The 15,582-nt window shown below is 38.6% G+C and overlaps 1 protein-coding gene across 7 annotated transcripts in view; it reads right to left on the reverse strand.

Moving 5' to 3' along the window:
* The window catches only part of anks1b (ankyrin repeat and sterile alpha motif domain containing 1B), a 195,284-nt gene that overhangs the window by 75,575 nt on the left and 104,127 nt on the right, over positions 1-15,582 (reverse strand). For all 7 annotated transcript variants that reach the window (XM_026919638.3, XM_026919636.3, XM_026919637.3 and 4 more), the window contains one exon: positions 3,071-3,257. In XM_026919638.3, the coding sequence (XP_026775439.1) occupies positions 3,071-3,257 (187 nt within the window). The remainder of the gene's footprint in view (positions 1-3,070; positions 3,258-15,582) is intronic.

The following is a 15,582-nucleotide window of genomic DNA, read 5'->3' on the forward strand; positions in this document are numbered from 1 at the left end:
CACTATTGATGCTAGATCCAGCTACTGCTTATACCCAGTGGGCTGGGACTCATTTCTGGTGATTGAAAAGTTTTCTCATACGCAAACTCTACTCACTCCAGACTTTCCTTCCTGACTGTGAACAGATCAAAAAATAAATGAATGAATGAATAATAGGGGTGTAAACAAATATGAATATAATACACGGACTGAACAGATAATGCGTCCTAAATGAGTACAAATACAGATACAAATATAGATATTGCATTTTTTGTTTGTTAGTTTGGCACAAAAAAAAAAAAAAATCCTGCACAAGTGCGAGTTTTAAAGAGCAGCTCGCTGAATCTCTTGGAGAGGGTTGCCAAAATTCCCACCCCAACTACAACTCAAAAACCACACAGAAAGACTAGAAACCAGCCCAAATGTTCAGCCATAGGAAAAGATAGACATATATTTCTTCTTTTTCTTAGTCTTTTCAGGGGAAACAAGTTAACAAAGTGCACCTTTCTGATTTGCAGCACAGTATGTATCTGCTACATGTGGTCATTATACGCAGAACCTGGCAACCTTTTCATGGAACTTAAAAAAAGAGCGAGTTCATCAATATTGTTATTAATAAGAAATTACCTACTAGGTTTTAGCTCGACTACCTTACTGAATTCCAAATTAAAACCATATTTCGACAAAATGTCTGTAAAAACAACAGAATTATGCTTTCATATAATAAGCTGTTGTTCCGTAAAGCTCACACAGACCACACACTGTGCACAGAGCTGCATATCTCTGCGGGCTCGCCAAAAAAGAATCATTTAATCAATTTTTATTAGATTAAAATAAAACTTAATAGTTTTAATAAAACAAATGATCATTGTCTACTGCTTTTAAAAAAATGTTCTCAGACAATCATACAGGCATTATAATGCAATGCTGTTTAAAGGACTCCATTTTGACTCGCAGCAGCTCTGTAAGTGCGACAGCTTCATAACAGATTTCTGAACTTTCTGGAACTTTCAAAAACTAAAGTAAATCTGATAAAGTATTATTAGATGGTTATTTTTGTGAACTGTAGATGTTGCTGTTTTGAAACACAGTTGTCTTGCTTACATTAGACAGAAGATAGAAGGATTTCCAGAAAGCTCCACAGAGCTTCCACAGGGCGTCTGGTTCAGGAGGTGAATAAAGTTATAATTTGTGAATGAAAAATTACTTTTTTGTGAATGATTTTTTTTTCCAGTTCTCTAGCAACCCTGATTTTTCAGTGTTTTTCACTGTTTCCAGGAAATATATATTTTTTTAAGTATTTGATTGATTAATTGATTGATTGATTAATTAAACCCTTTGGTACAGACAACACCCACTTCAGGTTTAAATTCAAATCATAAACTGAATATTTTGAGCACTAAACAGATACATATACAGACACAGAGCCTTGGACAGTCACATATAACTGAGAGCTTAACACAGTAAAGCTTTAGTCAATCTTTGGCCTTATCTGCTGTTTGGACATTGAGTAGCTACAGAGAGCCACAGAGTGAGAAAGACTAAAGAGCTGCAGAGATTAAAGTAATAATAGCCACTGGAAACTTTAAAAGAGAATGGCTAAGACAAAGATTAATCCTCTTTAACAGCAGGGAAATATAGAGACGAACCTCTACACAGCACAATTCCTGAGTCTATACTTCACCTTAAAGTGACCTCCATTTTTTTCTTCCTGTCTCTCTCTCTCTCTTATGTTCTGCAGAGGAGGGTGCCAGACGGCATACAGACGGCGCTGGTGAGTGGCGGCTGCCAGAATCGCATCATTACAGACATCACCATCACCATGACTCCTACACCATGCTAACAGCAATCACATTACCATGGTAACAATAACTCCACACCTTCCCACGCAGGGTCCAAAGGAAGTGACATACAGGAAGTGACATACCCTCTAAACCTGGGCAAACCTGAACATCTCAGCACATGGTTCACACCACTGACTCAACTTTCATGCATGTAAAAATTCTGTTGTAATGAAAACACGGTACTGCAGCATTAACACGTCTCTGGTCGCCACCTACTGGCAACGTGACCGCGTTTAAACTGCCACAACACTAAGTGAATGGATGACTTGAACACTCATCCCAGCTTCCCCAGACGATGTGTATTCGATCAGAGTGGCTTTAATATGCACTTCTGTCATTTTATGTGGGTTTGATGTATGAATTATCCATGCAGCTGCTGTAGAATCATTCAGAATAGCAAGAGACACTTTGTGAAAAACAAACCATCAGTGCTTGCAAAAATCTACTGATAAAGTGGAATATCATTATTAAACCTGGCTACGCACAGACTATTTATAACAATACAAGCTTTAAGCATCATCTCATGCTCTTTCAGTCAGACACGTCCCTAAAGCTTCTGTTACATTCTTAAAAACTACTCACACATAGTGCATTCGATTTCTATACTCAAACCTACCTAAATATACACTGTATGGTCAAAAGTTTGTGGACACCTGACCATCACATCCATATGTGCTTCTTCCCCAAACTGTTTCCACAAACTCTGACGCACACAATTGTACAGAATGTCTCTGTGTGCTGTAGCATTACAGTTTCCCTTCACTGGAACTAAGAGGCTGAAACCTGTTCCAGCATGACAATGCCCCTGTGCACAAAGCGAGCTCCATGAAGACATGGTGTGTGAAGGTTGGAGAGGAAGAACTCGAGTGTCCTGCACAGAGCCCTGACCTCAACCCCACTGAACACCTTTGGGATGAACTGGAACACCGACTGAACCCCAGACCTCCTCGACATCCCAACATCAGCGCCTGACCTCACTAATGCTCTTGTAGCTGAATGAACACAAATCCCCACAGCCACGCTCCAACATCTAGTGGAAAGCTTCCCAGAAGAGTGGAGCTCATTATAACAGCAAACACAGGGGGAATAAATCTGGAATGGGATGTTCAACAAGCGCATATGGGTGTGATGGTCAAGTATTTGGCCATATAGTGTATGTATAGAGTATTTACTTAGCCCTTCAAGAAGAAATTAGTTATATGTTGGATAAAAAATGTGCAGTAAAAGCAGATGTCACACAATCTTACCAGCAAGTGGGCAGTCCTCAGCTGATCCGGTGGAGTAGTTAGCTGGACTGATGAGAGGACTAGCAGGTGGGCTGGTGCTAAAGCTAGCATAGCCCAGAGATGAGCTCACCTCAGATGGCTCTCCACTGTGGCTCGGTACGGGCCGCTGTACATCCTGCGATGAGGATAGAGACGTGCGCTGTTTGGGCTGGAAAAGAGAAGAAGCACAGTGAATATCAGCCGCACTACAACTAATACACATTCCTCTACAAGAGAAATTCCTTAGATGCTAAAACTGTGTGTCTAGTCAATTATACCTCTCTGTCACTGAGTCTCTGTCTCTGTTACCTGTACAGCTCTGTTTAGTCATCTAGGGACAGAGGACAATGTGCTGTGCTGTTTGTGTGTGTGTGTGAATATGTACTCATGCAGGTCTGCACTTGATATGTGAACTGCCTCTGTTTCTTAAGAGAAGTCGTATTTTTCTTTACCCATCATTTTGGGTAAGCACAGGGAGGACACACACACACACACACACACACACACAGTGTACATACTAGTAGCAACATCATTTAACTAAGCTTTTTGTTCAAGGCCATCTAATGAGGACAATAACGGTCGCTATGTCGCGCGGGCAAGGCCTTGTTGCTCAGCAGCTTTGAGTCACACCAGCTTGTTGTGTTTGAAAAACATGATGCGCTGCTGCTGCACACACAGACAGATTGGACCAAAACACCTGTCAGTGGGAGTTCATATGGATGTGCTGAGAGAGAATGAGAGAAAAAGAGATGAGGATGATGACTGTATCTGGTTGTATAACCACAGGTAGTCTTACATAAGCATCATCTTCACTTCCTGTTGCATCATAGGTGTCACATTAATTAATATGTGCCAAATGCTTGCCGAGTGTGTGCCTCATTTATGACACAGCCTGTCCAACACACACTCTTTCTCTCAACACACACACACACACACACACACACACACAGTATTTAATATTTCAACATTTTTCAGAGTGGCAGAATGAAAGAAGCATTATGATCTCTCTTCTATGCACCATTCCAACACGTACTTCCTGTCAGCCTTAAACACCTTAAACATGTGCAGCTGCTGGCTAGTGACTATTGCTGCATTCAACTTACTTCAAAACAGGAACCTGGAGGTCGTAATTATATCATTTTCATGCATTCGAGCTACAAAGTGAGAAAAAAACCTCAGATGCCTCCATGTTTGTCTTTTGTTAGCAACAAGCTAGCAGCTAACTGTGATGAGTGATGTATATTTTCCTCCTCAAAACAGAGAACTGTAGAGTCGGTGTTACAGATTTAACAGGTGAAAATGTCTGTATGTTGATGGATCTAAAGCTAATACTTGTATATATACAGTAGAACTCATTGAAAGGTAAGAAGTGCTGCTGTGTTTACTGCTGATGCTGTGAGCAGCCATGTTGACTTGATGTCACTTGCTGAACTCGGAGCTAAGGAGACCTTCCTGACTTCTTGAGTAGGAATTCCAAGTTGGCGTTTTCTTTCTTTTTTCCTGGTCGGAGTTCAGGTGTTATGTGTTACGACCTCTAGTCGAATGCAGCATATATAAACACCTCCTACTCACAACTTCATTAGTGTATCGCAAACCCTGCTAACACAACACGTGTCACTGCATTGACAAGCTGACGTTGCATATTAAACGACAGTTATTTAAGGTCTAGACGCCAGCATTTTCAAAGCACATCCTGTCAGACTGGCCTCCTTTTTCTCGTCTTAGCTAGTGTCTGTCCAGAGTTACACACAGAGAAGGCATTCAGCAAAACTGCCTACAAAAGACGGGCCAGTGCCATTCTTAAACCAAAAATAAAATTCAGACTCAGCAATTCTTGCATTCTAAATCTGGAAGCTGTACAGAATGTCACGGGTGTTAGGATGAAGATTTAATTAAAATTCCATTTCAATAAGATAATTAACCCCTTAAAGTCGCAGACTCGGGTATTTACCTGAACTAGTGGGATTTATTCAGTAACTTCAGTGAAACTGATAGGAAAAAGAGGGTAGTTATGAGAGTGAGCAGACTGTTCGTGTTCACAGTATGATATGCTGATTTATAGAATATATACTGTACAGCTCTCCAAACAAATTAGCTAAACCTGTGAGAACGCCTGAGTGCGAATGCAAGAGCCCCCTCTGTGTGTGAATTAACTAGCAACATATCTGACTCCTTTTCCTGACTGACCAGGTGTTGGACTTCCTCTGAGGAGTTATTTTGCTGCAGGTGAATATGAGAGGGCATTGAAAATTTACAAAACATGACAAAACATGACATCTTAGCAAAGTGAAAATATCTTGAATATAGTTAAACTGATCTAGTATTTCCCATTGCAAGGTTACAATCAACCAAATATAAGATTATTAAAATTAATTCAATTCATCTTAAATATTCTATTGGCATCTTATCTTTCTAGAAATTATCTGCCAAAAGAACTATTAGAAGACTATTTCAAACTTCAGATTAATAACAAATGTCTAAAAATAGGTTTAATAACCTTACATTTGGTTTATTATAATCTATACAGTCAATTTGACTATATTGAAGATATTTTCACTGCTATGACGTCATTTATTTGCAGTGTACAGCTCAATTCAAATCACTGCATTACACTTTCTCTGAACTTTATTTAAAATCATACTCTACAAAGATGTACATCCTGTTCTTGTATATCAGCATGTCTGCATGATAATGTTACTCAAGGATAACACATACATGGTTTATTCACTGCCCCACTGTCTCATGCCTCTTATTACTTAATAAAAATGTTTTATTTAGCGGTATTGTAATTACAGCTGCCAAAATCCAGCTGTCCCCATCCCCCATGTTTCATTGACACTGTTGTACATATGAGAATTAGTTTTCTTGGTTAAAATGAAGCGCATTCCCATGCGAGCGCGGTGTGCATTGAATGAGCAGTCACAACACAACTCATCCCATGCTAAGTCAGAGGTGACTAAACAGATCCAGCTTCGACTGTTTGCTAGTTTGGATGCGTAGCGCTTATGTGTTTAGCAACAAAATCCGTTGTCTCACAGGTCTGCCCCAGTTAGCAAGCTGTTTTCATCAAGTTTTCAAAGACATCTCTCAGGAACACTAATAATTCACAGCTGTAGTTGCTAATGAACCTGTAACACACACACACACACACACACAATCTTCCTGTCACCCTCACATACACATACGAACTATCACTATGTAATGGCTGTGTTATATCTAATGAGCCTGTCATGTCCAACTTTGGTTTGATTAACAAATGCAGCATGCTTGTTCATCTACATCACACGTCTGCCACACAAATCACACACACACGATCTGACTCCCCACTCTCCACTGCTAAATTAGACAAGATCTCTTTCCATGCTCACATAGTGTGTGTGTGTGTGTGTGTGTGTGTGTTTACCTGTGGCGGGAGATTCGTGTGTTTGTGCACGATAGACTTTTATTCAGCAAAAGAGCTGGGAGTGAAAAATTTATGAATTGAAATTATGGTAATTATTCTGTGAGCCCAAGGACTGCAGGGCGATGAATGCCATTAAGTCTCCCACTGGAACATTCTGCACACAAAAGATCTCTTATACCGCAGATGCTAATGCAGCCTGACTATACCCCGAAACACAGCTCTATGATTTAGAGTCGTGCCCTTCTCTTTTACATTGGGAAGTGGGGCTCTTTTTAGGGAAAGGATAACACATTAGCACTAGCATGCCTCTACCCTTCGCTCTGCCATCTGTGCCGAGGGATTCCCGTGGCCTCTTATCTAAGTCACTCTTTCAGTTTGTTAGAGAGCATTAGCTTTTATATTAGCTCATTTAGCACAGCTGTCATGCAGTTCACACCAAGAGACCTCATAAACACCAGGGACATCTCCTCCACTGGCATACAAACATCCAGAGCATTAGAGAAGTATCTGGAGCAAAATGTCTGCCATTCATGTTCATATGACTTGAATTAGGCTGAATTAGTGTGAATGGATCAAACTATTTTGCTCCGTATTCCAGCACTCTGAAATCTGAATCTGAATCTGAAATGAAACACTGACTATGACGTGCAGACTGTAAGCACTCATATACATACACAGTACCATGAAAAAGTATTTGCTCCCCTCCTGATTTCCTCCATTTTTCTTCTATTTGTTACATTAAATGGTTTCAGATCCTCATCAGATCCTCATACAAAATGTAATTCTAAGACAAGGAGACCATGCGGAAACACAAAATACAGTTTTTAAATCATCAGTTCATTTATTGAAGGAAAAAGTGTATGCAATATCTAAGGGGCAATTACTTTTTCTTATAGGACCAGTTGGTGTTGGATAACCTTTTTCTTTCAATAAATGAAAGGATCATTTAAAACCTGTATTTTATGTTTACTCAGGGTTAGAGCAACACTGTAAGAGGCAGGTGAGAGCTGACGGCATACGGTCATCCAGCATACAGTCTAGTCAGCCTTAGCACAGGCTATGTACCTAAATCCTTTAAAATAATAGTTATCAAACCACTGATCAAAATAAGCCAACCTTGACCCTTGTCAGCTGTCTAACTATAGGCCGATATCAAATCTCCCCTTTATCCACAAGATCCTAGAAAAGGTTGTAGCACAGCAATTAAGCTCATACGCGCATAGGAATCACATTCACGAAATCTTTCAGGATTTCAGGATTTAGGCCTCATCACAGTACTGAGACAGCGCTGGTTAAAGTGGTAAATGACCTACTACTGGACTTCGATCAGGGTTATGTCTCCTTGCTTGTGTTGCTTGGTCTTAGTGCAGCTTTTGATGCCACAGATACTACAGTAAGCTTTCTGATTATGCAGTAACCTTAAATGGCCTTTCACTTTCATCATGTGCAGCAGTAAAAGCTCTTATTGTTGAATCTAGTCTCTTATCTGAAGCTCAGGGGCTGTGTGGTTGAGCACTGGTTTGTGAATGGAGGGCAGAGTCTGGGAGAATGTGTGGTAATGAATGAGTGTACACCTGTGTGTAATTGATGATGCTTATTTATAGGTGTGTGTGTGTTACAGAAGCTGCTGAAAAGCTGAACAAGGGAGCCTGTGGTGAGCTGATAAAAACCACACTTTTTAGTGTTTTTCTGAACATGTGTGTGAATGTGAAGGTGACGGTTTTGTTTCTTTTCAAACATTTACATTAAGAAGTTCTTACATGCTGAAATGCATAGCCCAAAACAAAATAAACAGACTCACACTCTCTCTCACGCTTGCCTCGCAAGTCCTCATTTTCTTCTCGACACCCCGGGTGTCACACATAATATTACAAGGATAACTCCCATATTACAAGGTCTTTTTCATCTCAGAAATAGCACTAAGATAAGAGATATAATGGCACTGCATGATGCAGAACTAAAAAAATAGTTCATGCTTTTGTTACCTCTAGGTTGAACTACTGTAATGCCTTGCTGTCTAGATGTTCCAGTAAGTGCATAAACAAGCTCCAGTCCAGATCGCTCCTATCTTTTCCACACTGCATTGGCTCCCAGTGAAATGTTGCATTGATTATCAAATACTACTAATGATGTATAAAGGACTGAATAGTCTCGCGACACAGGAAATTGCAGGCTCTTCATTAGTACCTAGAATAATGAAGACTATAGCAAGGGTATTGTTATAATTTTTTTTTTTTACAATGCCCCACAGTTATCGAACATCCTTCCAATTAGTGTTTGGGACTCAGACACAGTCTCAATCTTTACGTCTAGGCTTTAGTCATTTAACCTACCCCAGTTGCTGTTATTATTTGTGAATGAAAAGATGACGTATTTTTTCAGCAGCTCTGTTAATTGGTGTTTTTCAGTGTTTCTAGGGAATAGTGGCAGAGTTAACATAAAAAAAACAACCTCTAGTATAGGTCACACTCACTTCTGTTTTAAACCTGAGTATAAAAACAGATATGAATATTGTGGGCACTAAACAGATACTGATGCAAATACAGACACTGGCATTGCATTATAACCATAACTATCTAATAATAAGTTCTCTCTCTCTCTCTCTCTCTCTTGCTCTATATATATATATATATATATATATATATATATATATATATATATATATATATATATGTATATTGATCTACATGTAACTCCTGTGGCCTGATGGGATGCCAGTACCTGACCCTGACTCATTGTGCCCCGCGGACCTGCCTGGTTTATGATGCTCTACTTCTGCTTGGTGCTTCCTTCACCTGATAATCACTCGCGGCTGCTGTGGATGGCACATGGATACCCTAAAGATCGCACTTACAAACAGTCTACACCCAAGTTTCCTTCATTACTCAGTGGATAACTTCACTTGGATGCTATAGATTTAAAGCTAAACATTCTAAAGAAATCAAAAATGACTCTGATGCTCATACTGAAGATCTTTTAAACACACTCAGTACTGTTTGACTTTATATTATACAGGTGTTAATGTGTAATGACTATAATTGCACAAACCACTTTCACCCAGAAGAATCTTGAGAAGAACCAGACTGTCTCAGCTAGTTTTTCCTTGCCACCATCACCTCTGGCTTGCTCATTAGGGATCTAAATCTATATCCGGATGTCTGTAAAGCTGTTTGTGACAATATCCCTTGTCATAAGCGCTATTAAAATAAAAATTGAATTAAACTGAATTGAACTTCACTGCTTTATGCACAGGATATTTCATAAATGTGTCAGTGCTGGTAGAGCAGGCCATGAGCAGAGAAAATCAGTGAGATATAAACATTAGGTGTGGTAAAATCAACTGTTTGGTACATTGAGTCTCATTTATCAAACTTTTAGTGAAGTTTTGTGTAAATGTTTTCATAAGCCAAACCGAGCAAAAAAAAAATCTTCCAGATTTACAAAAGTTTATTTATGTGTATTTAGTGATGCGCACAAAACTCCATTAAAAAGGTAAAATGCACAGACAGCTGAAATCATAAAATATGACTAAGAAAAGGAAATTAAATAAAAGGAAATTGTCAGAGGCAGAAGTGGACATTATTTTGACGCATGTCTCTTTTTTGAAACATGCCAGTGTCAAGAAATCCAAGCAACGTGGACATGCACAGAAATGGCACAAAGTTGTTTTGTTGGTCGAATTAGTCCTGGCTCTTAAGCGTTGCTCAGCATTTAACGAAGATGCCATGGCAAATGGAACTGATTTCTAAGCAGTTCAATAAATGTAGAATAAAAGAAAAAAAGACAAAGAACTGAGGAGGATGAATGAGAAGGATAAGAAAATAACAAGTGCTTTAAGGCGGAAAGAGTTGAAGTGAAGAGAGAGAGAGAGAGAGAAAGATGGATGTTGAGTCATTCACAAACAGGTGAACAGTGGGATGAACCATCATGTCTTCAGGATCAGGATCCAGCATCAGTACAGGTGCTCTGTGTACAAGACTACATAAAATCTAAGGAATGTGACAAGTGCTAAGTACAGATTTACTGTTTCAGCAGTGCAAGTCAGGGAGTCAGTGAGCATGGGTGTGTTTCACAATGCGTTTGCTTGCATCACACATGTAATAGCAGCTCCAATTAGCACCGCAAACATAGCTAAGCTCCAAGCTCATGGGGCTACAGCTATGAAATATGCATGTGGCTGTTTGGGTCCATGTGTGTGATTAGCTCTGCTGCTGTTTAGTGTCCTGTGTGCAATACTCCCATGTTTGTATGAAATCATCAGGTTTTATACTAACGCTAAGTGAATCAGGGTCATTGCTGGTGTGTGCGTGGGTGTTGCAGGCGAGTGTCTGGGTGCTTGGGGTGGCATACTTGCTATCCTTGAACCCTCAGAAATAGGGATCAAGGATGGCAGGCTTTGGAATCCTAAGTGGAAATGATTGCAGGATCCACTTCTAGAAATATTTGGGCAATAATTGTAACAATTTCTAACATCCCTAGGCCTCTAAGGTGTTCCAATATATTGTTTCTGAGATTACAAATCCAGTCTAACCAAAATAGATGAAGTTGAAATTCAGTGTATTGACACTAACATTAAAGATAAAGTGGTTTTAATGTGTGGTTTAAATGTGTCAATACACTGTATCTTTAATGCTAGTGTCACAGCTACACAGCTAGCAGTATTACATCATACTGTGACTACAGTCTGTGAAAGGGCTCTATAGAGACTGTAGTCACAGTATGATGTAATGCTGCTAGCTACATTTCTCCATTAGAACCCAAAATAACTGCATTTTCGCACATCCACAGGAAATGTTATTTTTTTTCCATTTTGGGTTTCTTTCTGACCTTGATGAACCTCACTGTACAATATTAAACTGTAAACGAAAACTCCTCTTCCCACAGAGTTTGCCACACATTTATAACGCTCTTAATCACATGGCCAAGGCTTCTGCAATGTGCTTCTCTCTGACCTTTTTTCATGTGTCTTGTATTTGGATTGTATCTTAATTGTTACTATGTAAGTGCATTTACACTTGCTAGTTTGAAACCTGATTGCTGAATTGCGCATAATGTGCAAATCACTTAGTAACACTTAGTTTCAAACTACTTCCTGTGTTGCTGCTCGTTGCAAAAGGTTTTTTCTACACTGAAAATCATAAATCATCTTCTTCACCTGAGCAGGTGGGGGGAAAGTGTTGGCTGTCATTGAACATGGCTTGGAGAGACAGGTGCCTTTACACACATAATAACATCTGGCTAATGTGTGAAGTGGTGCGAGTTAAATGTGTCTCGAGCACCCGCACGTGAAAGAGTGTAAATGATAAATCTGTTCAGTTATCGCATGTTGGGAAAACGTAAAAATGCTAATAGACATTTTACAGTTGCATTAGCTAAATTTTTTGACCTAAAAAAATAGAGAATATGTGGACAAGCTTAACTAAATTAAAGAAGGATCAGATTTTTTTAACATTACTGACATGAGGAAGCAGCATGCAAAGCAAAAACAAAAAAACAAAGAATTATTAAACTTATTTTGTCCTTAGAGATCTGCTGTAAAATTATAAAAGAGTCAGTGACTGTGGGAGACAGTGGGTCAGTGAATAACCGGTATATTTGTGTTTGTTTTGTTTCATGTTGGTATAAAATGCTTGGCTACAGGTTGCACAATCATGTCATCTTTGTACATTGCTATTTTAAATAAAGTGCACAGCATATAAAAGTGTGCTTTTGAGATTTCTGTGGGTTTCTTGGAGTTTATGTTTCACTCACACACGAATGTGTCATGGATACGCGGAATCGGTGTCGAACCACAACTCCCAGAATACAGCACGGCCTACAAACATGGCCGCCAAGGACTACAACACACCCCCATCACAAACACTCTCACATTCATGTTCACCTGATCACTGGCTGCACACACCCGGACTCAATAACCACCACGGCCACATTCACAGTATAAAGGAGCGCTCACAGTTCACACACACCTTTGTGAAGTATACACTCTGTGCTGTTTATCACCAGTCGTTTCCGAGCCTTTTGATTGTGTATTGCTCTCTGGTTTTTGAAATGGTTTCTGGTTTCCTCGACTTGCTCTTGCCTTGTCCAGCTGTTTGCTGATCACTTGACCTTGGCTGGGATTTTGACCCTGACCTTGAATCTTGTTCTTGTTTTGATTGTTTGGATAAACAAAAGCCTGACATCCTGCACTTGCATCCTCGCCTGTGTCCTTGACAAAGTGAAAAATAGACATGACGTGTAAAACAGAGACAGAGCCTCTAATGCACCTCTAATGGCAGTGCGGATTGAAATTCTTTTTAAAATGGAGTTAAATGAAGCCTTCAAGCGACGTGTCCCAGTCTGAATTGGCCTTTAGTATTAATCAATCATGGACGTCACAGAACATTTTATTTAACTCATTTCCTCGGTTTAAATAGTGGCCATGAAAAGCGCACATGTGTGTTTGTTCATGCATTTAGGCTACTAGACTCATTCTTTATAACGTTAGCGATTTGATTTTCAATGAAGTGTGTTTGCTAGCTACATAAATTACCTTGGATCGAGTAGGATTGCAGTGAAGAAGAGCAGGTTTTGTTTTACTTTTGGAAATAAAGTGTGTTTTATTCTCTTTAACGTGTTTAATCCCTTTAACAGTGTGTTTTATTCTCTGATGAGAACTTCGTTGTCAGTGACCAATAGCGGCTGATGATCAAGAACATTATACTGAGTAAGGGCTGTTTTTCACTCACCCAATATCATCTATAGACTTTTTTTTCTCACCAAGCCAGCATTTGCTGCTAGTGCTGAACTCCTCGTGCTGCGTTCTGGGTTTCAGATGTTTTATCAGGTTACTTGTATTATAGGAAGATGCAGTAGTTCCTCTTCTTGATATTTTCACACAGCACAGTTTGCAGTCTGCTTTGCTTTGAGGCATTGATATTGATACTGTCATTATTAATCACGAAATATGTCCAGATCGCTGCCGTCAAGATTTCATGTCGTCTGTTCATTAGCACGCTAGTGTAGACTATGATTACATCACATAGCATCAGACGTTGGCATTGACACATATTTTGAGAGTATATGAGCTTCATACTGGGCCAATACCGATACCTGTATCAGTATCAGTACATCCCTTATTACTATTATATATATATATATATATATATATATATATATATATATATATATATATATATATATATATATATATATATGTTATTCTGATTAACAGTAGTAGTAGTATTGTTGTTATCATCATCATACTGTCGGTCAATCCTTGCATTTATTTCAATAACTAGGGCTTAGATTAATTCTGTGTGATGAGTCTCAGCAGAAGGCTTACGGTGGAGGTTAATGGAGCATGAGTGCAAAGCTTTACAGCTTCTGTTTTCTAACTGCCAAAGCGATAATTCAACAGAACACCTCCTCTGGGTGTCTCTATTAATATATTCATGACAAGAACATTTTTTTGGTATGTATGCAGAAGAAGCACCAATGAGGAAGTCACCTTACAAACAGACATATTTAATCAGTAGGACAATTCTAAATGAAGCCTCAGTTATGTAAATGATAAAGGTCTCAGGTGAATTCCTATTAGCAAAAAAAATATTTAGGTCTTCCTAGGAAGCCTTTAATTCTGGATGTATTTATTTTAGTATTTATTTATTTAGAGTGTTAGTGGGTTTATAAATATGATAAGGATGCAGTATGCTATACATGGAATGTATTTATTCATGCAGAGACCAAAGACACATTAAAAAGAAGACGTGCTAAAGGTAAATGAGGAATAGAGACAGAATGACAGAGTGGACAAACACACGGCTGCCGCATGCAAGGAGTGGATTTTTCCCCTCGTCAGGGTTTCCAACGTTAACACTAAAAAATATAAGACCCCTAATACATTCTACAGTTTAAACAGTATATGAGCTATATTTAATAGTTTGTTTTCAAAACATGATAAATACCAAATTCTTTGGTATTTATTGCTTATTATGCTTATTAAATTCTTTGGTATTTATTGGTATTTATTGTTATTCTTTAAATGCTCATGGGTCTTTAATACGAATTATGAATGATACGCTCTGCAGGCAAACATATTTAATGGTTTGAAAAAAGTGTTTCTTTGCAAAACTCTCTGCCTTGTCTATTTTTTTTTAATAAATCACCAAATGTTGCAGGAGAATTAAAGCCTCAGGAGCTTTATCAAGATAATCAGCTTCACACTTGTACAGTTTTATTTAATGTTGGAATGAGGAGAGCTATTGGATCTTTTAATAATATTGAAATCATCTTTGGACAGCAGGCTGGTGTATTTAGTTAATATTTGGGTGAAGAAGCTTATTATGTCGAAGAGGGGTTCTATACATAAATTAAAATATGCAAACATTTAAAATACACAAAAAAAAAAACGGGTTAAAAGTTAAGACAAGAGAATTTAAAAGGTTGCATTTGAACTCAGGAAAACACCGTCTCTTATCCCTGCATCTACTCTAAGAGGGATTCTCGAGAGGATACTTGCATTTTTAGACCAAAATAGTCTTGAAAATGTCAAAAAGACCCTTTTTGTTCCCCTCTTCCAAAGAGAATTACCCTTACACCGGCACGAAAATGGAGCCCAGAGTAAGCTTTAGTGAAGTGAATTTGTTGTTGCCACTGATATTTTGACAGTCTGTTTTGTTTTTTTGTTTATTTGTTCTATGGTAATAAACATATTACTGTTCATTATCTCTTAAAAAAACTATAATTGAGAACTAGAAGGTAATGTAGCATCCAAACCTTTGGCCTGTAGAATATATACACACTGTTTTCTGGGAATCGGTATCCGTTGTGTTGCTGTACTCAGAACCTTTTTATTGGGACAGTGCTATTTCTTTTACTCACAGAAGGAAGTGGACGTAGGGGTGCGTGAAATATCATATCCCGATATTTGCAGGCTGGATCATCGTTTACGATACGATCCTGATTATTTTTTGTGTTGGTTTTTAAGACTTTTTTTAAGAGAAGAGAGCAACCAAACTAATTCCCCTATTGATAAAAAAACAATATATCCCTATAAGGAAATATAACCTCAAAGATGGCATCGGTGATGTCTTTTCAGCTCATATTTGTT

Source organism: Pangasianodon hypophthalmus, chromosome 9, assembly GCF_027358585.1.
Source record: "Pangasianodon hypophthalmus isolate fPanHyp1 chromosome 9, fPanHyp1.pri, whole genome shotgun sequence".
NCBI lineage: Eukaryota > Metazoa > Chordata > Actinopteri > Siluriformes > Pangasiidae > Pangasianodon > Pangasianodon hypophthalmus.